We start from the raw sequence: 23,008 nt of genomic DNA, 5'->3' as shown, positions 1-23,008 counted from the left end.
TTTATATCCAGCCGAAGGGCAAAATAGAGATGTTTTCAGACAGGGCAAAAAGTAGAATGCCTGCAAATACTTCTGAAAATACACTGGAAACACGAAATGAAAAATTTACCTTGGGAAAAAAAAATGGAAATCAGTGGATTTTTTTTTTTTTTTTTTTTGTCCATTGTCTGGACATTCAAAACACCCTCCAAAAAAGAAAGTAAATACTACATTCTATACAATTTGGAAAAGAATAAAAACACGATTAGGTCTAATTAGATGTAATCGTGGTATCACTATAGTTTTTCCACTGAAACAGACACTCTTAACCTCCCATTAATGAACTTGAAAGTGAGCCAGCGTGCTCCACTTTCTGTAAATCACACTAACACCCATCCCATATCGCTGCTGGCCTGTCCAGAGACAATATTGGAACTGAGACCTCATTGGGAGAGTTAAGAAAAAAAATGTCTTCAGGAAGGTGGGTGATTTCAGGCTCATATATAACCAGTAGCTTTCCTCTAAATCAGCAAGAAATAGCTGCGCAAATGACCTATTTCAGACCTGTTCCTGAGTGAGAGCATTGTCCCTCCTGGTGTCCTCGGTGTCCTCTCGCTCTGTGTGTAGTTGACTGTGGTTGACACACATGTCACATGAGTTTCAGGTGTGCAGCATAGTGATCGGGCGGCTGCGTGTGGTAGTCTGTGCTCGGCATCGCGCCATCTGTCCCCGCTCGGTGCCGGGACAGCACCGTAGACTGTCTCCCGGTGCTAAGCCTTGTCACCTGTGTTGGACTCCTTCCAGAGCTGGAAGCCTTCATTTCAGTTCTGAGAGGAATTTCGGTGGAGTGTGACAAGCTAAGCTCATTTTAAAATTCACCTGGAAGGGAGGATGCACGAGAGATTTTGGAGAAAAGGGCAGGCACACAGACAGGTTTGCTCCACTTGTATCAGACCATACCGTGAAGCCCGCAGGAATTAAAACGGTCTAGGAGCGGTCACTGCAGAGGGAACAAATGCACACGTACTTGGAAATTTAGTGTGTCCTAAGTGGGGAGTTACAAACGAGTGGGTGAGGATGACCTGGTCAGTAAGTGATGCAGTTGGACAGATGAATGTCTTGCTAACATCTCTCGCAAAATCAAGAGGAGAGCCATCTCCCGCCATCTGCACAGGTGTCCAGACGTAGCCTCCAGTTCGGAGTGTGGGATTGATATTTTTTATTCTTGCTAATATGAATGCTGAAAGTTATCTGATCTGAGACGCAGTCCAAAAGCCATAAAAGAAAAGATGGACATATTTGCTTACATCAAAATTCAACATAGCACAGCCATTTGATGAATTTATATAAAAAAGACCTTAGTGGTTCTGTGTTCCAATGACTGGCTAGACTGCACCGTAGGAAGAAGTGCCTTTCTGTGGTTCCATGTCCTCAGAGTTTTGTGTGTCCTGTCACCTGTGTCTGCAGATCCAGGGGCCGCCAAGCCGGCGTTCACCTTCTTGAACAGCAGCGCCCCCACGTCCAGTGCGCCGGCCCCAGCCGCCACGGGGGGCGTGTTCGGGAGCTCCGCCGCCGCCTCCAGCGCGCCTGGGACTGCCTTTGTGTTTGGACAGGCCGGCAACCCTGGGAGCGGCCCTGCCTTCGGGAGCTCGGCCGAGTCGGGCGCGTCTCAGTCGTTGCTGTTTTCTCAAGAGAGCAAACCAGCAACCACATCGAGCTCGGCCACCGCCGTCACCCCGTTCGTCTTTGGGCCCGGAGCCGGCAGCCACAGCACCGCCACCTCCGGCTTCAGTTTCGGAGCCACGACCACATCCAGCTCTGCAGGTACAGTGACGCAAGGAAAGCGTATGTGTTGCCGCCGGACGGGCTGGAACTGTCCTCTCCCGGCGGGTAACTAGCGGGGACCCGAGAAGTGCCGGGCGCCGCTAGGCCGGCTGCCCCCAGTGTGTTGTCACCGTTCGCTGCCTGGAATCGTGTCCATTTTGTGGTTCGGTTGGGGGAAGTTTTCTAGTTTCAGCGTCCTCTGTAGTTTTTCCAGGTGTTCTTTTTGAAACGTTGGGTGGTTCAGTAACCAGAAACCGGGGACTGTTTCATTCGACGTGAGCCAGCAGTCGGTAGCGCGTACGTGGGACAGCGCTAGTGGCCTCTGCTGCGGGTTAGGTAGTCGGGCGAGAGATCGCTTGTCTTCGATCGCTCTCTCTACCTGACAAAATGTGGCTGCGAAGGGGGGGACTCTCGCTCGTCAGCGGCTTTGCTGATGCGAATTCTTTATGGTCTCACTGAATAATGGGCGAGGATTGTGCTCTTCGTGATTATCAAAACTGGCCTTGCTGGGGTTTGCTCAGCTCTAAGACAAGTATCTGAAAAGAAGCTTCAAGTTTGCTGCTGACTTGATAGCAGTTTCTTGAGGATTCTCTCGTGGTGGCTCTCAGGTGACATCGGTGTTTCTCTGGGCTTCTAGGATCCTCCTTTGTATTTGGCACGGGGCCTTCGGCGCCGTCTGCCAGTCCAGCATTTGGTGTTAACCAAACCCCGACATTTGGACAGAGTCAAGGTGCCAGCCAGCCCACTCCCCCAGGCTTTGGAGCTCTGTCCTCGTCAGCGGCGTTGTTTTCTGCTGCCCCTCAGCCCACACCACCTACTTTCGGGACCGTGTCAAGCAGCAGCCAGCCTCCCGTGTTTGGACAGCAGCCCGGTCAGTCTGCCTTTGGCTCTGCAGCAGCTCCGAGTTCCGGTGAGTGGCCCCGCTCACGGGGCTTGTGTCTGCTCTGCCCCTGGGGTCTGCATGTCTTCACATAGAACGGTTTCTGAATTCTGAAACCATGCCTGTGTCTTCTTTCTTTATTTTTTATTTTTATGTCTTTTTCTTTTTTAAGGATTTTATTTGAGAGAGAGAGAATGTGCATAAGCGGGGGGAGGGGCAGGGAGAGGGCTGAGCAGAGGGAGCCCGGCATGGGGCTCGATCCCAGGGCTGTGGGATCGTGGCCTGAGCTGAGGGCAGACACTTCACCGACTGAGCCACCAGGCACCCCCGTCTTATTTCTTTAAATGTCTCTTGCACTTGGCAGAATAGAAAAGTATGTGTTGGGACTTCCCTAGAAACAACATTCCCAGCTTTCATACAGTGAAGCACTTTAAGGCATTAACCATGCGATTAAAATGTAGTTATTTCTTACTCTTTGAGGTGCAGTATCGGTTCTGTCCCATTTCTCCCATCTGAACTTTGGGGCACTCCAGCCTAGGTTTCAGCCGCATTTTCTAGTCCTCGTTGTGATTGGATTTCCTTCGGGAGGTCCCCCCCCCCCGCCTCAAGCTCTCTCCTGGAACAGAACCCCCCAGGCGCCCAGGACACTGCTTGATGATCCTTGACTTGCATATTTAAATGAACATTCCTGTGTGTGTGTGTGTGTACACGCGCGCGCACGCACACACCTGCTTAATGTGGCTAATCACATTGTACTCTGAGGATATATTTCCTCAAAACTGTAGGATGTGTAGTTTTCTAACCGTGAAATACGACTTCATACAGAAAAGCCCGGGACAGCAATGAGCAGTGTGGTGTCGGAGCAGGTGCGTGGCTAGCCCTCTGCCTGCAGCCACCGCCCCCGCCGTGCACACCCCCCCCCCCCCCGCCCCCGCTCCCTGTTTGTTCATGCGCCTCTTTCCTTCTCTGACGTGTCTGGGCTTTCGTGGCGATCCCTTTCCTGAGGTTTTATTTAAAGTTAACTGCTGACCTGTGAAGCTCTACAGAATATCATTTTGCCTTATTTTTAACTCTGTGTAAATGGAATCCGCACTGTTCAGTCTCTGGATTAGCGCAGCTTTGACTCTGGCAGAGCTCGCCCGTGCGGGTGCGTGTGGTGTGCTCAGTGTCACTGCTGCAGAGTAAGTCAGGTTATGAACGTAGCACAGTTTATCCATATGCTGCTGATGAATGTGTCGGAGATGTTTTTATTACCAGTTAGGAAATGCACCTCTGCTCATTCTTGTATATGTGCCTGGAGGCACACGTGCATATTTTTCGAGGGTATATACCTGGGAGAGGGATTGCCAAATTAAAAGGTATGTGTGCACATCTTAGACTTCAGAAAATAATGCAAGGATATCCTGACAGATTGTGCCCGTTCGCATCCTACTACATTGTATGAAGATTCTCATATTTTGAGTGTACTGGATTTCATTTTCTGTGAATTTTTTTTTTAAGATTTTATTTATTTATTTGACAGAGAAATCGCAAGTAGGCAGAGGGGTAGGCAGAGAGAAGGTGGGCGGGGGGAGCAGGCTCCCTGCTGAGCAGAGAGCTGGATGTGGATGCTGGGCTTGATCCCAGGACCCTGAGACCATGACCTGAGCCGAAGGCAGAGGCTTAACCCACTGAGCCACCCAGGCACCCCTGTGAATTGTTTTTTAAGGATTTTTTTGGCCTTTTTTTTTCCTTGTTTTTTGGTGGTTAGTGATTTGCAGGAATTTTTTATGTATCCTGGATATTAGTACTTTGCCAGTTAGTACAGGTAGCAGAATTTCCCCTGGGACCTGTGTTAGCCATTTTAATCAGGACGTATGGATTCTTCTCAGCACGTGGAGTGGCACAGGGCAGCCTCCCTCCACGCGGGCGCCCTTCCCAGCAGTCCTCCTCCACCAGTGACCGCCGAGTGCTTATTAGATCAGTTCTGAGTATGCAAGCGCTGTATGGTACAGTGCGCTTTGCTTTTCTATACAAAATTTTGCTTTCTCCAGCACCAGCGATCCCCATCTGTGTTAGTAATTTCTTTTTTTTTTAAATTATTTCTTTTCAGCCTAACAGTATTCATTGTTTTTGCACCACACCCAGTGCTCCATGCAATCCGTGCCCTCCCTAATGTTAGTAATTTCTTTGTACCTGTCATTAGTTATAACTTTAGCTCTTCTCCCGGTCATACAGATTGCTTCTCACTCTTTTCATATACATTGGCTGCTTGTTATGTAGTATTGGAAGGAAATTTTTCACAGAATCTCCTAACCCGTTCCTTCTACCAGGCTTTCTAGGCTTGCTGTTGAACTGTGGTCTCGGTATCTCTCTTTACCATCTGGAGATTGCCCTTCGCTTCCTCTCTTTGCTGGAGGATGTCAGTGTCTTGTTCTTTCTTATTCCTTTGTTTTGAGAGAGCAGATCTTCCAGTGACTTCTTAAGTCCTCAGGGAAGAGAATTTTGAGACCTCGCATTTCTGGAAGTATCTTTATTCTGCGCCTGTGTTTGGTAAGATTTTGGTTGAATGCAGGTTTCATTTGGAAATAATTTTCATAGTTGTGAAAGGCTTTCTCCATGCTGGACTTTCTGGTTCTCTCAGAGTTGCTCCGGAAGTCTTTCTTGATGTTTGCTTTTGTATGTGTGCTGCTGAAGTAAGCACTTGATCTTTGCTTTTGGACCCATTTCTTCTTTCTGGAATCTCACTGGATCTTTTCTTTGGCTCCGGTGTTCTGACTTACCAGGAGGATGTTCCTTAATCTGGATCCATTTTTACCCATTGACTGTGTGAAGAATTTAGTTTGTCTTTTTGTGAATGTCCATTCTTGGGAACTTTCTGGAATTACTTCTTTGAAGATTTTTGTGCCGCATTCTTTTTTTTTTTTTTTTAAAGATTTTATTTATTTATCAGACAGAGATCACAAGTAGGCAGAGTAGCAGGCAGAGGGAGAGGAGGAAGCAGGCTCCCTGCTGAGCAGAGAGCCCGATGCGGGGCTCGCAGGGCTTGATCCTAGGACCCTGGGATCATGACCTGAGCCGAAGGCAGAGGCTTAACCCACTGAGCCACCCAGGCGCCCCTTGTGCCTCATTCTTTAACTTCTGTTCTTTTTTTCTTTTTGTCCCTCTGTCCTTTCTGGGAAGATTTCTTCCATTTATCTTTTATTTCCCCTTTGGTCAGGATTTTACTTTTGCTAATTTCAGATGTTCTTTTTTGTTCTGTGGATGTGTCCATTTTATATTCTTAATGTTCTTGTTCCAGAATTGTTACCTGTTATCTCTTGAGGATATTAATGATGAGGTGTGGGGTTTTCTTTTCTCCCCTTTACGCTGCTGTTCAATCCATTTTCTACAAATTGCTTTTCTCTTATTCTTTGGCTCTTGGTGTTTCTTATGAAATACTTTCCTCAACTGTCTGGTGCTTCTTGGCTATCCACTCAACAGTTTTTTTTTTTTTTTTAAAGATTTTATTTATTTATTTGACAGAGATCACAAGTAGGCAGAGAGGCAGGCAGAGAGAGAGGAGAAAGCAGGCTCTCGACGGAGCAGAGAGCCCGATGCGGGGCTCGATCCCAGGACCCTGGGATCATGACCTGAGCCGAAGGCGGAGGCTTTAACCCACTGAGCCACCCAGGCGCCCCTCAACAGTTGTTTTTTTAAATCGTAGTAGGAATAATTAACACGAGATCCATCCTTTCAGCAAATTAAGTGCATGGTGTAGTGTTGTTAACTACAGGCCCCCTGTTGTACTGCTGCTCACAGCTGCACCCCCGCCTCTGGTGTAACTGTGCTCCGCACCCGTTGGCGAGCCCCTCTCCATTCCTTTAGTTCCTCTCTCGCGCGCACACACACACCCAGCAGCCACCCTTCTTCTCTCTGCTTCTGTGCTTTGGCAGTTTAGATTCCTCATGTAAGAGAAGTCATGCAGTACCTGTCGTGGGTCTGGCTTATTCCACTTAGCATGACGTCCTCCCGCTTCAGCCAGGCGCTTGCATATTGTTTAAAGGCTGACCAGTGTTCCTGTGTCCGAACCGCCCGTTGTTTCATCTCCTCGGTCGGCGGACATTTAGGTTGTGGCCACATCTTGGCTCTTGTAAATAATGGTGCGGTGAACTCGGGAGTCTGGATGTCTCCTCGAGGCCCTGATTTTAAATCTTTTGAAGAAATACCCAGAACGGGGTTGCTGGATCATAGGGTAATTTCTATTTTTAGTTATTTTCTGAGGCGCCTCTGTACTGTTCTCCACAGTGGCTGCCCCAGTTTGCATCCCCACCAGCAGAGCACGGGGTTGCTTTCCTTCACGCGCTCACCAACGCCTGTTGTTTCTTGTGTTGCTAATTTTAGCCCTTCTCACAGGTGTGGTTTTTCTCACAGAACTGTGGTTTTGATGCGCATGTCCCTGAGGATGAGTGATGTTGAGCATCTTTTCACATGTCTCCTAGCCAAGATGATTGTGTCATCTTTGGAGAAATGTCTGTTCACGTCCTTAGTCCATTTTTTAAATCAGGTTATTTGGGCTTTTTGACTACCAAGTTGTAGAAGTTACATATTTTGGACATCAGCTCTTCGTCAGATATATGGTTTGTAAACATCTTTTCCTGTCCAACTCATAATTTTACAAGTGTGGGATACCTCAGTACCACTTGGTAATTCTTCATGCATGGAGAAGCTCATAGATCTTGAATCTCACTGTAGGTTTATCTGATGGGCCTGCTTCCTTAGGAAGACCTGGATCTTAGTATCAGTAGGTCTTTCCTTCTAGAAGGTCAGACTCCCCAGAGGTTACTCCCAGTCTCCTGCCTAGAGGGTGTGCATACTCTTGATGGCCAGTGCTCTGGGAGCCGAGTCAGGGAGGAAGGCTGCAGCTCTCCGTACTCATGTCAACTTACTTTTAATCCTCCTGTGTTCAGTAGGATGTTCGTGCCTTTGTGTGTGTGGTCGCCGGGTCCAGAGACGGAAGTTCTGTCCTGTTGGGGTAGAGGAGAAAAGTCTCATGTGGTATTGGGGAGGAATGACCTGGGTACCTGCTTCTCACACAGATATTCTCCCATCCTCCTCCTCCTCCTCCATTTTTTTTTTTTTTTTTTTTTTTTAAAGTCGCACCTTCATTCTCCCTTCCCGAGGCCCCGGCACCCAAGCCTTTGGGTACGGTTAGTGTAAATGCACCGGCCTGTGCTTTCCCGGCTGCCAGCTTAGTACTTGGCTCCAGTCAGCCTTCCGGCGTCTCCATTTTTTTTTTTTTTTTTTTTTTTTTTTTTTAAAGATTTTATTTATTTATTTGTCAGAGAGAGAGAGGGAGAGAGAGAGAGCGAGCACAGGCAGAGGCAGAGGGAGAAGCAGGCTCCCCACCAAGCAAGGAGCCCGATGTGGGACTCGATCCCAGGACGCTGGGATCATGACCTGAGCCGAAGGCAGCTGCTTAACCAACTGAGCCACCCAGGCATCCCCCGGCGTCTCCATTTTGTCGCCTTTGTCTCCTCTCTCTCCCCCATCTTCGTAAAACTCCCTTTACTCTTATTTTAACGTAATTTTTGAAGACGTTAGCGCTAAATGTGTGTGTTGATTCGGGTAGCTTTAACCGGGAGTCTCTTCTGCCCTGTTCTCCTTGGTCACGGGTAAGTGGGGTCCCTCGTCCGAGGGTGTTCTGAGTGTGTTCCGTGTGTCGGCGGAGCAAACCGCTCATTTTCACTTTGTTGAGTGACGGCAAGGCCGCTTAATCCTTCCCGTGTGCTTGTATGTAAAGGCCCGAGTCCTTACCAGAAAACCAGCATTTTGACCTTAGTTTAGTGTTTCTGCTTTCACCGCCACAGGTGCTTCAGGTTTCCAGTTCGGCAGCAGCAGCACCACCAATTTCAACTTCGCGAACAACAACCCGTCGGGAGTGTTCACGTTCCGGGCGAATCCCAGCACCCCCGCCGCCCCGGCCCAGCCGTCCGGCTCCGCGGCCTTCCCCTTCAGCCAGTCTTCGGCCGCGTTCACAGTGGGGTAAGGCCGCGCTGCGGGAGGGGCCTGCGGCGAGGCGGGCGCGCGCCTGCGCGGAGCGGGGCTGGGCTGCGCGTCGCGGCCCCGGGCGGGCGCTGCGTGCAGGCGAGACGCGGGGCCGCGGGCGTTGGTCGCCGTGCGGTGCGCGGGGACAGACGGGGACAGAGAGCGCGTTTCCTTCAACGACACCCCAGGTTGCCTTGTGGGGATGCTGAAATGTCCCCGAGCACCGGGTCCCATAACGCAGTCTCTCTCTTTCGCAGGTCAAACGGGAAAAACATGTTCTCTTCTTCCGGAACTTCGGTTCCTGGTCGCAAGATAAAGACTGCTGTCAGGCGCAGGAAATAAAGGTCGCGGTGTGTCCCACACCACGTTGGCAACTGCTGGTGCCCTGCTTCTCAGATCCCGGCCGTACTGTGCGTGGGGCTGGCTGTGGTCAGACCTGCCTGCCGACCTCCTTAGTCCCCCCCCCCCTTCACCCCCCTTCACCCCCCCCTTCGTTCTCAGAGCCCCGCCCTCCCCCGTTCAAGAACCCATAATCGCTAGATTGGCGGCTGATTCTGCAGCAGAAATAGGATCCAGCACGTGACCCCTGATTGGGCGTAGGCCGCCGCGCCCGGGAGGGAGCCCGCTCAGCGGGTGGCTTTGTAGGGAGCCTCCCTGCGCGCCGGGGGACGCGTCGACATTGTAATTAAATGGGAGGAATTCTGTATAGATTAGAGAATGTGGAAGTGAATGATTTCTATGCTGAGTTTGTGCTGGTGTATGTGTGAAGTGAGTGAGTCGGGTGTATTGTGCACTAAAATTTTCTGATAGAGGAAGCCTGATTAAAGAATGGTCCATGCTAAGGACTTATTAGATCTAGTGCGTTCTCCATTTAATAATTATATGCTATTTCTATATTTTCATTCTCCTGACTATCACCTGTCTTGCCTTTTTCATTATTTTATTATGAAACTGGTGTAAATACAATTTTGTTTCTGTACTTTTTTGGCATAACATAAATCTGTGAACTTGAAATTTTAATTTTGTGTTAGAAAATTTGTTTGTTCTTTGTTTAGTCTTGTCTCAGATTTTATTATGTAAATCCCATTATTCAAAGTTGCCTAAATCCATTTAGAAATCTTTAAAAAAAAAATTGGGGATTCTTAAAGTGAATTTATTGGCTTTTCTGATCCAGTTTTGTTTGGACCAAAAACCAGTATTGTACAAAGTATTAAGCATATATTTTTATATTTACTGAAATGGACTATGGTGACTTTGGATAATAAGGAAAAGTTTAATATTAAAGCCATGTTTATTACAGTATAATTAACATGTTAAACCATGGGATAAATGCCATCAATAAAAAATTATGAAATATTTTTTGTTCTAGTGTTAACTTATAATGAAGGTACCAGTGTTAATGGAAGGGAACCTTTTTTTGTAAAGATTCGCCATGGTCAGAGAAATTCCAAAGAATACATTTAAGTGATTTGGACAACTCCTACATGAAGGGGAAGTGTCTGGAGGTAAAACTAGAGAAGGTACCCTGCTTTTTGTCTGGTGCTAGGAATCACGCCTACTTTGCATATAAAATGACATACCTTTTTAAAAGTTGAAAATAAACACACGTAACCATTTGTTTGTATCTGTATCTTCCTTGAGAGGCGACTAGACAGTGTTTACTGATCAAGTCTTGGAGACACATGCCGAAAGCAGCCTACAAGAATTGCATGGTGCTTTTGTATGGAATTCTTACGGATTCTTTACCAATTTTTCCCCCCAACTGGATCTCGTCCGTGGTCCATAAAAGACCTGTTGGGACAGCATTTGCTTGATTTTAGACTTAATTTGAGCACACGGTGATTTTGTGCAGACTTTTATTTTGCTTAACTTCTGGTTGAAATCCAAATTCAGAACTTTAAAATGTTTACGAGCTATTTTGTGTTTCCAATTTTGCAAAGATATTTTTTGTTTTGAAAACATCTTAGGCCATTATCTGGTGCTGGTTTGGGGAGAGACATTTTATAATTCTCACTTTATTAATAATACGCATTTGACACAGGCCTGTTTGGGGGCAAATGATGGTGAATACCGGAAACCTGGTTTTAATGTGGAGATGTCAGTGCCTAACTAAGTGGGAGGTTTGTTCATTATCCGCCATCCTCTGGGCCCATGTGAATGGGAATATTAGGCTTTCTGCTCTGGGAAAGATTTTCATAAGAAATGTGCTAGAAAGAGTTCAGTATTCTTTAAAACAAGTTGACTGAAAATCAAGGTGGCTTAAAAATGAAATAATCTGGCACCAAAGCTGTAGTCTACAGAGCTGTATTCAGGGCTTGGGACTTGGATTTTCCGTCTCCATTGTCGTTATTCCCAGGCTGCGCATGTGGCTCCAGACGACATTCATGAACGCAGCTCCAGCGGCAGCCTGCCCCTCCCGACTCGGTCCAGCAGAGGGATGTCCTCCTTGGACTGGCTCCGCAGCAGACGTATTTCTCAGCCACTCTCTGTGACTCTACAGCGGTCTCGGGCCGGCCTCGGTCCTACGTTCCCTACACAAGTGAAAATTGAGGGCAGTTCGTAGAAGGGGAAGTACCATGGAAAGAAGCCACTTCTCATGCTGGAAGACTTCGAATGCCTGAGGTCCAGGCCCAAGGATGGCACTTCAGGTACCAGGTTGTTTCGAGTATGATTTGGGGCATTAAGAAAAAGTGTAATTTAGATCACTGGAAAATGTCTTCAAGCTAGCTGCTTATTAATAGTTGTTACAAACTTTCTCCTGAAATTGTTCGTGTATTTGGGATTTTATTATTTTGAAATTAAAGTGGTGGACTAATTGTAACAGTTTGTAACCAGGCTATAAATTAATCCACCACTTTAATTTCAAATAATAAAATCCTAATTTTAAAATTTTTATTATTCAAGTACTGATGACATACCATGTTACAATAGTTTCAGGCGTACAGCGGGATTTGACAATTCCGTACGTTACTTAGTGCTCACCACCGTAAGTGTGGTCACCATATGTGATTATAGAATTATTGTCTCCTTCCTGTGCTGTCCTTTTCATCTCCATGACTTCATTTGTTTCCTGGGTCTATTTAAAGTTTGAAACTCAATGAAAATGTTACAAAGGTTAGCCCGTGTGTTGAATGGAAACTGACATCTGGTGTAGGAAAACTGGGAAAATATGTGTATTGGGTCTAGCGACACATGCCAACTGAATTGACTAGTGCTGTGGGGCAACTCTTACAAGCTTACCTCGAAGTCCACTGTAGTTTGTAGTTCCAGAAATGTAGGTTGTGCCTCAGCTCCGAACAGCACATTGTCTGTAGAACTCAGACCCGGCCATTGTTTAGCTACATTGAGTTTATCTGTGTTCTTGAGGAACCTGTTTTGTATCCTGTCCTCCTCCTCCTCTAGATGTGTTAGAACAGGAAATGCTTGTAGGATCAGAATGAGGTTTAAACTGCCCAGCTCAGTCATTTACCAGCTGTGAGACTTTGAACTTCTGGTTCCCCATGTGTAACATGGGTCCTTAGTATCTTGCATAGTAGATGGGAGGGTTAACCATTTTAAGGACAGAATTAGTTGAACATTAAGCATAGTCATCTATGGGTAACTTCTGAGTGACTTGCCTAAAGAATATACCCCGAAAGGTAGACTTTTTTTGGGGTGGGGGGAGACCTCTTATTTCTGAAAGCACTCTAGTTGACTGCCATTCTCCTAAAGGCCGGGAATGCTAGAAAATTGTATTTGGAAGCAAGGGTTCCCTTAAGCAGGAGATTCTAGAGCAAACTTCAGTTAAGAGTCAAAAAACAAAAGCATTGGTGATCAAGTATTTATTGAGATAAAGAATACAAAGGTGGCATACAAATTATTAAAAATAGAATGCTGAATTTTATTTATAGGCAGGCCATCAGATACTGTTCGTGGGTCAAGCCCTACTCTAATGAACTGTGAGGATATACACATAATACATAGTTTGGAATGAGGAACTTCACCCAGGCAAGCACATAGTGTAAAGATTTTGGCCTTTGGTACAGGGGACGGGGAATGGCAAGTACCTGAAATGGTACTTGTCAGATTTTAGGAATACTGGTATTATTTGGGCATATTCTTCAAAAGAAACAACAGCCTGTTTTAATAGAGCTAAGTGTGGAATGAAAATATTTAATATCCCTGTCTCTCTCACAAAGCCCAATACTCACAAGTAGTTTCAACTCCTTTCTCCTTTCCTGTTGCTGGAAATACTGATGCATGAGTAAAACCCCCACACAAGTCACTTAAGGGAACAAGTCCTTTTAAAGCAGAGTTAAAACAACTTTTACTTGTCATTTAAAGCAATAATCACTAAAGGCTTAGTGTTATTTAAATAAAAGGGCCCTCAAATACAATGTATTTTTTCCCTAATCCTAAATAGCGGGGTAAAACTGGAAAGTAAGTGTTTAGGTGGAAACAAGTGACTTCTGCACCAGTGCAACACAAGCAGCAGCTGGGCAATACTTTATAAAGTGTCACTGTCCAAAAAGTTGTTGGCTTTATTTTTATAGACGTAGCTTGGTCTAAAAAATCAAGGCTTACCATCCTCCCGTTTACTTCCCTAAACCCAGCATGGACTTAGTGTGTCAGACTTTCCTCAGGGTGCACCAGCCACTCTGAGCCAGCCGCCTGTAGTCCTGGGTACGGAGATTTTCTAGATGCCCACGCTAACTGCCTGTTCTGCGGGTTTATTTAGGCCATGTTCACTGCAAGTGGTCTTACTTGGCTTGGCTTCTAATTTTTGTTCCCTTATGACTTATCTTGTAAAAGTGATGAATAATGTTTGTACTATGAAAACAACTTTCTTTTTGCCTTTTTAGGCTAGAGCTTCAGCATGAGAATTACACTTGGACACAGAAAATCAGCAGTTCTAGAAATGAAAAAAATAGAAAAGTGTTTTTGAAAAGACGGAGGCTCAACCCCTCACACCCCTAGTGACTCTCCCTTCTTCCCCACTGTTTTGTCATTTTCCCCCCAATGATTTGGAAATCAAAATCTCTTTTCTTATGTGCCAAATTCAAAATACAAACACACTTGCATTTTGTTAGAAAGGCAAAGTAGTAACAAAACTTGTATTTATTTTATCAGGCTATATAACTTGGATTCCAAGATAGATTTAAATGAACCTACATCCAGCTAGGATTCTAAATAACTCATATATAGCAAATGTGCAATATTGTAAGAATTAAACTGGGCTACTTACTTGCTTTTGTTTGGCAATAGAAATAAAAATAGCCTAGATGGTGAACCTTCCAATTATGAGAGGAAATTCTACATTAAAGATCTGTTCCAGAGCTACATGGCTGACGGACACTTCAACTTGAATTCTCCATCAGTGGCCAAGAGAGCGGTATCCACTGATGCTAACGTATGTACTACTGAGTGGTAAGTTTACATAACATTTCCTACTGTGTCTTTCTACTGTGAAGGGCCAAACACTTCAAACATCTTCCCAGGGGCTACAAGTGAATGATCTGTTGAGTACTTTGACACACTTAATAGGCCTTCTGTGATGTTGATTTAATAAAAAATTTTGAAAAACATGGTTTATGAAATCTTACAATAAAAAGATTAATAAGGGTGCTGTTAAGGTTTCTATAGACATCAAATGTGAATATTTTCAGTTTTAAAGTCAAAGAAAAACCCACTTTAAAAATGATAGTGATAATAGACATGTCTTGCGTTTGCTATTAAAGACCAAAAATAAAGTCCAGATTGATCTTTTAAGCAACCTAATTATGAAGTATCCAAGACAGGCTAGTGTTTTTTGGGAAAACAATGTCAGGGTTGGAAAAAATGCCTAAGAAAACTTCTCAGATATATCTCAACACTGTTAACTGGGCCATTTAACAAAAGCATGCACACACATTTAAAACACTAAGCTTTGCTTCAGTAGAAGAATAAATTAAAATAGTAATACACAAAGTGTTACTTTACTTAACAATTCCCTCGAAACATCATCCCTGGCAGGCCCCCAAAACTTAGAAAAATGTATGGAAATGGTAATTGTCTTTGTTGTAGAAAGAACAGTTCATAATAGGAAAACTGCTAATATTTCACAGGCTACTAGTATTTTATCATGAGATACTAAGATTAATATTTAACTCCTTGATGTTGCAAAAGTCATGGAACTATATAAAATATAATAAAAAGAAACTAGCTAGTATGTGACTACCTGGTATAGAAATAGAAGGTACATTCAGGACACTGAACAGCACTAACACTTGCTTCATGCTGCACACATACTGGGAATATTGTTTTACAGTAAATATGCAACAATTTGATGAAGTCCTTTTCCCCCACATACTTATCGTTTGATTTAGGGCACTAAAAACACTTGCACATGAATTTCAACTTAAATTTACGGTGAAAATTTAGGTGACCCCCCCCCCTTTAAAAGCAATCACTAACTTACCTTTTCTTTAAAAATAATCAATGATAATAGAGCAGTAGGACTGAATACTTTTATCATCATGCAAAACTTGCCCCAAACACATGTTAAACAGTAACAATACTTGTAAAGTGACATCATTCCCACAATACACTGCAGTACAGATCTGAAAACTTCAGGTGAGGGAACAGCTAGGCCTGCCTCGTCTGCCCCTTTGTCCGGCAGCTAACTCACTTCCTCCTAGGACGGGGGACAAGTGCATTACCAAATTTGTGTCTCCACTCGATCTCCCCAAAAGCAAAAACAATTACCCCGAGAAGTGTTAACTAAAGATGAGTTAATGTGTTTACAAAACACAACTGGACTTTTTCCATCATTTTGGGATAAACCAAAATAAATTTTTGAAAGTTTCATCTGGAGATTTCACAGCTGAAAATGCTTTCAGCAACTTCTAAAGCCTTAGATCTTAAGAAAGTATATATTGTCCATTGTTGATCTTAAAACCACTTGCCTTCTTTTCGATCTGAAAATTTTTAACACTTGAATTTAACAGGTTTTTCTTCTGGAAAAGTTCTTTGGCATTCAAGTAAAATCAATACTTTCAGAATAGTCACCTGCATCACACTGGAGCGACTGCTTTAATTTCTAAATCATCAATTAGTGTAACTCAGGGATACCGATGGCCTTGACGCGTAATTTAGTCTTGTTACTCCAGAGTATGGAATTCAGGGCTTTTGGAGGCATCATCTGACCCCATTTCTTTTTACCACAATGGTTCCTGCCACAATGTCATAGGCTGTTCGATTATGCTGAAAAAACAGCAGTGTGATGAAAGCAGGAAAAAAAGAAGCAATAGAAAAATTCTTGATCAAAGCTCGTATAGTAGACCTAAAAAATTGAGGCAAAAAATACCAGATAAATTATATACCAACCACTTAGAGGTTAATACTATCCTACACCAAGTTTAAAATATATATTTAAAACATTCTAAGTATTGAGGGTTTTTACCTTCGATATCTGAGTTACTTTCAAATAGCATTATATTCTGATCAAACCACCTGGGTTCTAATTAATTAATTTTTTTTTTATTCATTTGACAGACGGAGATCACAAGTAGGCAGAGAGGCAGGCAGAGAGAGGAAGGGAAGCAGGTTCCCCGCTAAGCAGAGAGCCCGATGCGGGGCTCGATCCCAGGAGCCCAGGATCATGACCTGAGCCGAAGGCAGAGGCTTTAACCCACTGAGCCACCCAGGCGCCCCACCACCTGGGTTCTAAAGACGACATCGACATAAGAGTAAGACTTCAGAACTTCCACATGAAAAGCACTGATGAGTATTTCTTAGAATGCGAACTAAAGGTTTAGAGTATTTTCTTGGATATTTTGCTAGAAGAATAACTGTTCCCTTTACTTACCTTTTGAATATTCACTCGTGTGGGTTTAGTACCTTCTACGCTAATATGCTTCCTGCAATCCCCTCTTCTACCTTCTGTGAGGCTCTGACAGCTTAAATTACTGTGTATTCTTTCTTTGGGGGATGCTGTGATTAAAGAAAGCTTTACAAAGCTTCCGAGTGTGGCTCAGAATGGAGAATTCTATCAGTGTTAGATTTCTGCCTCTCTGTGCATGGAAAGGCTATAGAGAAAGTGCGTGGCTGAGTGCGGCTCTGAATGCAGACTGGCTGGTTTCAGATCCATTTTCAGCCACTCACTTGCGCTCCACATCTGTAAAAAGGGGATAACGGTACGGATGGTACCTGGCTTATTAATATGTATTGTTTTAAACAAGGCCTGTTACATAAGAGGTGCTCAATAAACAGCCGTTACTGACTCTCAGTAAAAGTAGCAACCAGGATTATAATAATCACAAAACTGTAAGGAAACTTGAGGATCTCTGCAACATCGAGGCTTCCAGAGTCTCTCATATTTATGTAACACCCCAGCTCTGAATCATTCTGGCAGCAATTCCAGCCTGTATCTTGTTTTTTGCTCAACTGACTGCCACCTACTTAAGTCTCTACAACTCCCATTATCACAGTGTGTACCTCTCCGCACAGAGCCAGATGCCGCCAGCCAGCCCTGCGTCCTGCCAGTGGGACAAGCGCTCTCGTATGGTTCGAGAGCCGGAGCCGGGTGCGTGCACGTGTATCTGCCCAAACCCTTGCTGCCCATTCACGATGGGATAATGACACGGATGACTACCACGTGCAAACTGGAGGCGCGAGGCAGATTAGTAACTGGCCCAACAGCCACTGATTTAGAGAATAACTGAACTAGGTATGGAGCACTGATACAGACACCACCACCACCCAAACCCTCTGGCAACTCTTATTCCATAAAATGATTATCTTGAAATTGTACACTGGAAGAGGGGTCTACAATTCCACAACATTGAGAACCTCCAACTTTTCAGTTTTAAACTTAACACAGGTTAATACCATTACATGCCATGAGAAAAAATACCAGCATCCTAAAAATACTATATCAAATGGTATAACTTAGGACTAACATTGAATTCTACACTTAGTTATTTTCATATGTATGTAAGAAATTAAGCCAAGAAAAGAACTTACGTTGTAATGCTAACATTTGAGGAAGGAATCACTAAAACCCGACTTGGTGCAATAAGCACTGATGTGTCACATGTCACCACGCGAAGGCCGAGCAGGAACTTCCCTGGGGTAGCTCCACCTGCTCCCCAAATGCAAATTATCTAAGGAAGGAAGGAGAGTTTAAAGATTATTTATTTATTTGACAGAAGTCACAAGTAGGCAGAGAGGCAGGCAGGGAGAGAGAGAGAGGGGGAAGCAGGCTCCCCGCTGAGCAGAGCGCCCGATGCGTGACTTGATCCCAGGACCCTGGGATCATGACTTGAGCCTATGGCAGAGGCTTAACCCGCTGAGACCCCCCCAGGTACCCCGAGAGAAGGAGAATTTAAAAATAACTTACTAGCTCAACTCTACCAATTTTAAAGATAAGTTTTTTTGCCATGTTATTCATGTTTTAAAATTTTAAGTTGAAAGAATCTCATAGGATATTGGGAGGTCAACGCTGTAAGGCTTCTCTGCAGGTCTTTTATACCCTCAGTACCATAAGAGGTCTACTGTAAGATTTCTCTGTGACCCACTTTCTTTTTTTTTTTAGCAATTTGTTTCTATGGAAAAATACATTTCAAGTTCCACAACCAACTTACAGGTATATTTTTGGACCACAAGACTCAAGTATGTTATAAAGAAATTGTAAAATGTCTCCACTCAGTAAGTTCTGCTTTTTAACTTGAAGAATACTACGTTAAAGAACATGTGGAGGGGCGCCTGGGTGGCTCAGTGGGTTAAAGCCTCTGCCTTCGGCTCAGGTCATGATCCCAGGGTTCTCAGATCGAGCCCCGCATCGGGCTCTCTGCTCAGCAGGGAGCCTGCTTCCTCCTCTCTCTCTGCCTGCCTCTCTGCCTACTTGTGATCTCTGTCTGACTTGTGATCTCTGTCTGTGAAATAAATAAAAAGAAAAAAAAATGTGGAAAAAAATTAAAAAAGATATTTGACAGAAACATGAATAATTATAAATTTCCATTACTTTTTATGTTGGGCTGATCATCTAAAATTAGATTGTTAAAAAATAAAATAATTTGTGAAATGTGAATATTTGCTGAGTCAGTAGCTTACCTCATAGAAACAAACTAACAATCTGTATATAAGAGCCACAATCATCATTTTCTGCAAGTCTTCCATTGATGTGTCTTCATCTATTTCTTCTATTATATAATGCATAGCAAACTTAGAGATATCCCTACACAAAACAATAGTTTGGGGTTATAAAGAATTAGTTACCAGAGCAATTTGCATTGGTATTTTTTCCATCAGTGTCACAAACTTTAACTGAAATTCTAAATTAATCTTTAGGTTTCCACACATTTTCGTTTCACAAAACATTCATTAGCTTGTTCAACAAACAAGCAGCACTGTTGTGAGCAGGCATTGTACTAGCCTCGGGGATTCAACCTGATCTCTGCTTTCACGGAGACTCTTACCTACCAGACAGCACAACAACAACAAAGTACTAATGAAGTGGGACGGGGGTGATGACGGAGAACCACAGGGTAGTAGGGAGACACGTACCAGGTACATTTCACTTAGGGAGTGAAGGCTTCCCAGAAAGGACATCTGAGCTGAGATCTTGCGTAGGAAGAGAAGTTAGCCAGACTAAGGAGGGGGCGGGGGGAGTTTCAGGAGGGAGAGACTAGCAAGAGAGCGAGCCTTGGAACAGAACAAGGCTGTGATGGAGGCTGTAAGCAGGACAGCATGGCTCAAATATTAAGTATAGCAGGTCACAGCAATTAAGAAATAAGAGCATCTGTTAAATGATATGAAGACAAGCCTTTATCCTGATGGCAGTAAGAAATCACTGATGAGTTTTAAGGTGGGAGAGGGGCAGAATCAGAATTTACGATCTCTTTGGTTTTATTATCAGAGACTGGACTGAGATAGAGCAGGAGATGGCAGACCGAGATACCAGTCAGAAGATTTTTGCTATGACCCAGATGAGAGATGACAAGCACCGGACTAGGGAGAAGCAGTGACAGTGAAACAGTACAGGGACAATGGTCTGAGCTGGAGGCTACTGAATGGGAACCTGAAAAGAAAGGAGCTGGTACCTGGTTGGCTGTGTTGGGGGGTGGGAGAGAGAGTCAGCGGAATCAAAGTAACACTCAGGTTCCTGGCAAGGGCCCTGAAATTTCACCAAAGGGTTTGTATCTTGACACGCTTACTACCTTTGTATTTGTAAGTTCTGGGCTAACCTGAAGTAAACCCAAACTTCAGTCTACAAAAAGGAAGTATTAACCTCTACATCTCATGCTGGTGGTACAATTAAAGACTTCATATGACATGAGCTCAGCGCTTAGCATATATAGAAAGGGCTAAGCAAGTGGTCACTGGTATGTAATTATTAATGTGAAAGGAAGATCATTCAAGTAAACGGCTCACTTTGCAGTTCTCTTGGGACTTGCCTCGATGTATAAGCTATCCCATTTGGAAAAGCCGTCTAACTGATTATCAACACTTCATCTACCCAAAGCTCTTTATGTTTTTGTTTTTACTCTGAATGGGATAGTAAGAGGGAAATTAATGCCTAATTTAATAAAATGGTTGAATAAAAAAAAATCAAATGTTTACCTACTTCTGATAGGTGAGATTCCCACAGATCTTTCAGAACTCATTAAGTGTTTTTCTCTTTTTTGTACTTATTTCTTAAAACCAAGAAAACAAATATGACTAAGCTCCTTGGAGGAGCTCCCAGTAGGAGAAATCATGACACTGGCACACTGTCCATACAGTCACTTGCGGCCATGACCAGAACTTCAGAAAACAAGACTTCTATACAGTAGACATTAAAACCTTTCTGCAAATAGCCTTAACTTACTTTATTCCACTGAGGTGCATAATGCTTAAGACAATGGTTGCTTTTATAAAGAAGAGAATAAAGAAATCCACCATCTCTGCCATAAATCTGTGGGCCAAGGATGGAATAACATACTCTCTGCCTGTAAATTTAAAAAAATAAAAAAAAAAAGAGGAAAACTAATTATTTCACATAGGCCTCAGAACCTAAGCTAGGTAATAAATGGAGAACACAAAGTCAAGGTATAACCAGCTAATAAAACAAGTTAAAACCTTGCATAGTTAATGGTATTTGACTCCATCAAAACCACATGCTATTTATTCCACTATTTACTGAACAGCTTAAAGTTTGCTTTCACCACCTCACGGTTTAAAAAATGATTTCACAGATATTAAATTATTTAAGGCACTCAATACATTTCACTAGGGACTCAAAAGTGTACCCTGGTGATCACCAACCCTGTGACACAAAATTAAACATTTTTTAGTAAGAACCCCGGTTAAGTATAGACAATTACTAGTACAAAGTAAATACCTGTGTTCCTCATTCTACCCCCCCTTCATTTAGTTTGTCTTGCTTTTTTGTGTAATAAATCCAATGATTATCAATCTGACATCTGAAGTTCTGAATGGGATCAAATTCAGGAAAACTAGATCTTGTCTCATATATGGCTGAACAAAGTAAACAAAGTCTAATAAACTAAAAAGTGTAACTAGTGTTCTAATTCCCATACAGAAGTAAACAGACAATATTACAAAGAACATAAGTTAGGGCTCAAAGGTTCCTAACTCCGTCCGCATTCATGTTAATCTCCTTTCATAATCCGTCAGCTTCATTGTTTCTAGCATAGGTAACGTGTAATTCCCCTATCAATGATACAGATACTACTATATATCATCATATACCGCATCATACATAATAAATCCACGTCTGGATTATTCCCAGCACTACCCGCACCCCCCGACCCCGACCCTGCCCTCTAAGTGGGTTTGCCACCCGAGAATGAAGCTCTGATCTCGGTCTCCACAGCACAGAGATCAAGAGGCTAGTCTCCTGAGCAAAGATGTCCTTACACGTGGAGACCCGACTAGTCCCAGGAATAAGGAAATCAGGTCGGAGGAGCAAGTCTAAAGGAAAAAGAAACCGTACAGCCTCGCTGCACACTTCAGGAACTTACAGCCTGGGCGAACGACAGCTGAAGCACGCAGAGAAATGCCAACCCGAGCAGCAGCAGCGGTTACGGAAGTAGAAAGTGTGCCCGCTCTACCCACCGGAGAGCTCCCCTAAGACCCTTTCGCTCCGCCCCGCCCCGCCTCTCCGTCGCGCTTCTCACCTGCCTGCCGCCCGGTCTCGCTCGGGGTTCGCGAAGGGGCTCCGGATCCCACTCTGGTCACTGGGGTTGTCCGGACGGGCCCCTGCCCGTGCGGAGCCCGGGCTCCCAGGCCCGCGACCGCAGCAGCGGGGGTGATGCCGGTAGCCGCTCTCGGGTCAGGTCCGGCGGCTGCGGCGCTCAGGAAGTAGAAGGGGTTGTAATAGCCCAGCTGGAGGGGCGGCGGCGGCGCCGCGGCCTGGGGGGCGGCGGCGCCACCGCCGGAGGGATAGCTCGGCGGGGGCGGCTGGGGGCTGCAATAGGCGGGGAAGGCGGCCAGGCCGCTGTGCCAGGTGAGGTAGCCGCAGTAGGACTGCCACAGCCACTCGTGCACCTGCCGGGAATACTCGCGGGCGCTCAGCCGCGCCGGCCTCTCTCGCGGCGCGGCGGCCTCGGGCGCCTCGCGGCCTGCCGGCTCCTGCAGCCCCGCTCGAGGGCCGGGGGCCGCCTCCCCGCACTTCCCGGGCTCGCGCAGCGGCTCCGACTCCTCAGTGGTGGCCGCGGCGGGCGCGAGGCCCGGGGCCGGGGGCCTGCCCGGGGCCTGGGGTTCGGCCTGTGGCCCGTCCCGGGGCCGTGGGGCGGCGGCGGCAGGAGAGCCTCTCAGGGAAGGGACGGGCTCGGGGTCTCCTCCGCCGTCGTCCTGCCCAGGAGGGCGGCCTCGGGCTTCCTCCGGCCCCTCTGCCATCGTCGCCTCAGCAGCACCCTCGGCGGTCCTGTCACTGCGCCGTCTCCCTCCCCCACTAGCCCCTCCCCAACGGCCGGGTCGCCACCGCAGCAGCCGCAGGCGTCAACAATCCGCCGCCGGAAGCGGAAACCCCGCCTCTCCCCGGCGTCGCAGGCCGCTGGGCGGAGCGGGGGAGGGAGGGCGTGGACGAGGGGATGCGTGCGGCGGCGCGGGCGTCCGGCGTCGGGCGTCTCGGGTCGCGGGAGCTCTTGGCTCATGGTTGTGGGGACCATGTTGGCGCTCCCTCGCCACCTCTCAACGGTCTTAATGAAGTCTAAGGCCCGTGGCTTTCCCACATCATCCCCTGGGAGGTGGACTCAGGCTGTCCCAAGAGAAATTGCGGAGGCAGGAGGAGGATTTCCGAGGGAGGTCCGGGGTCCCAGGTTTCTGTGACCGAGTCGCGACTGTTCGGGTCTCCCC

At 45.5% G+C, this 23,008-nt stretch overlaps 2 protein-coding genes across 2 annotated transcripts in view; one reads left to right on the top strand and one right to left on the bottom strand.

The window, feature by feature from the left end:
* The window catches only part of NUP153 (nucleoporin 153), a gene marked incomplete at its 5' end in the record, with an annotated part of 71,397 nt that extends 61,352 nt beyond the window's left edge, over positions 1-10,045 (top strand). Inside the window, 4 exons of the mRNA XM_080806362.1 lie at positions 1,447-1,803; positions 2,441-2,713; positions 8,512-8,686; positions 8,947-10,045. Coding sequence (XP_080662488.1) covers positions 1,447-1,803; positions 2,441-2,713; positions 8,512-8,686; positions 8,947-9,031 — 890 coding nt within the window. The 3' untranslated portion in view covers positions 9,032-10,045. The remainder of the gene's footprint in view (positions 1-1,446; positions 1,804-2,440; positions 2,714-8,511; positions 8,687-8,946) is intronic.
* A 5,115-nt stretch (positions 10,046-15,160) lies between these two features.
* Positions 15,161-22,576, bottom strand: FAM8A1 (family with sequence similarity 8 member A1). The gene is made up of 5 exons (XM_080807296.1): positions 21,829-22,576; positions 20,517-20,637; positions 18,761-18,884; positions 17,672-17,811; positions 15,161-15,989 (listed from the first exon to the last, which is right to left on the bottom strand). Exons 1-5 carry the CDS (start codon positions 22,547-22,549, stop codon positions 15,845-15,847), a joined length of 1,251 nt encoding a protein of 416 aa, XP_080663422.1. The 5' UTR covers positions 22,550-22,576; the 3' UTR covers positions 15,161-15,844.
* Positions 22,577-23,008: the final 432 nt, after the last annotated feature.

This window comes from Martes martes, assembly GCF_963455335.1.
Source record: "Martes martes genome assembly, chromosome: 6".
NCBI classification, from domain to species: domain Eukaryota; kingdom Metazoa; phylum Chordata; class Mammalia; order Carnivora; family Mustelidae; genus Martes; species Martes martes.
The sequence above is the reverse complement of the archived record's forward strand: the minus strand, read 5'-3'. Positions and strand labels throughout refer to the sequence as shown.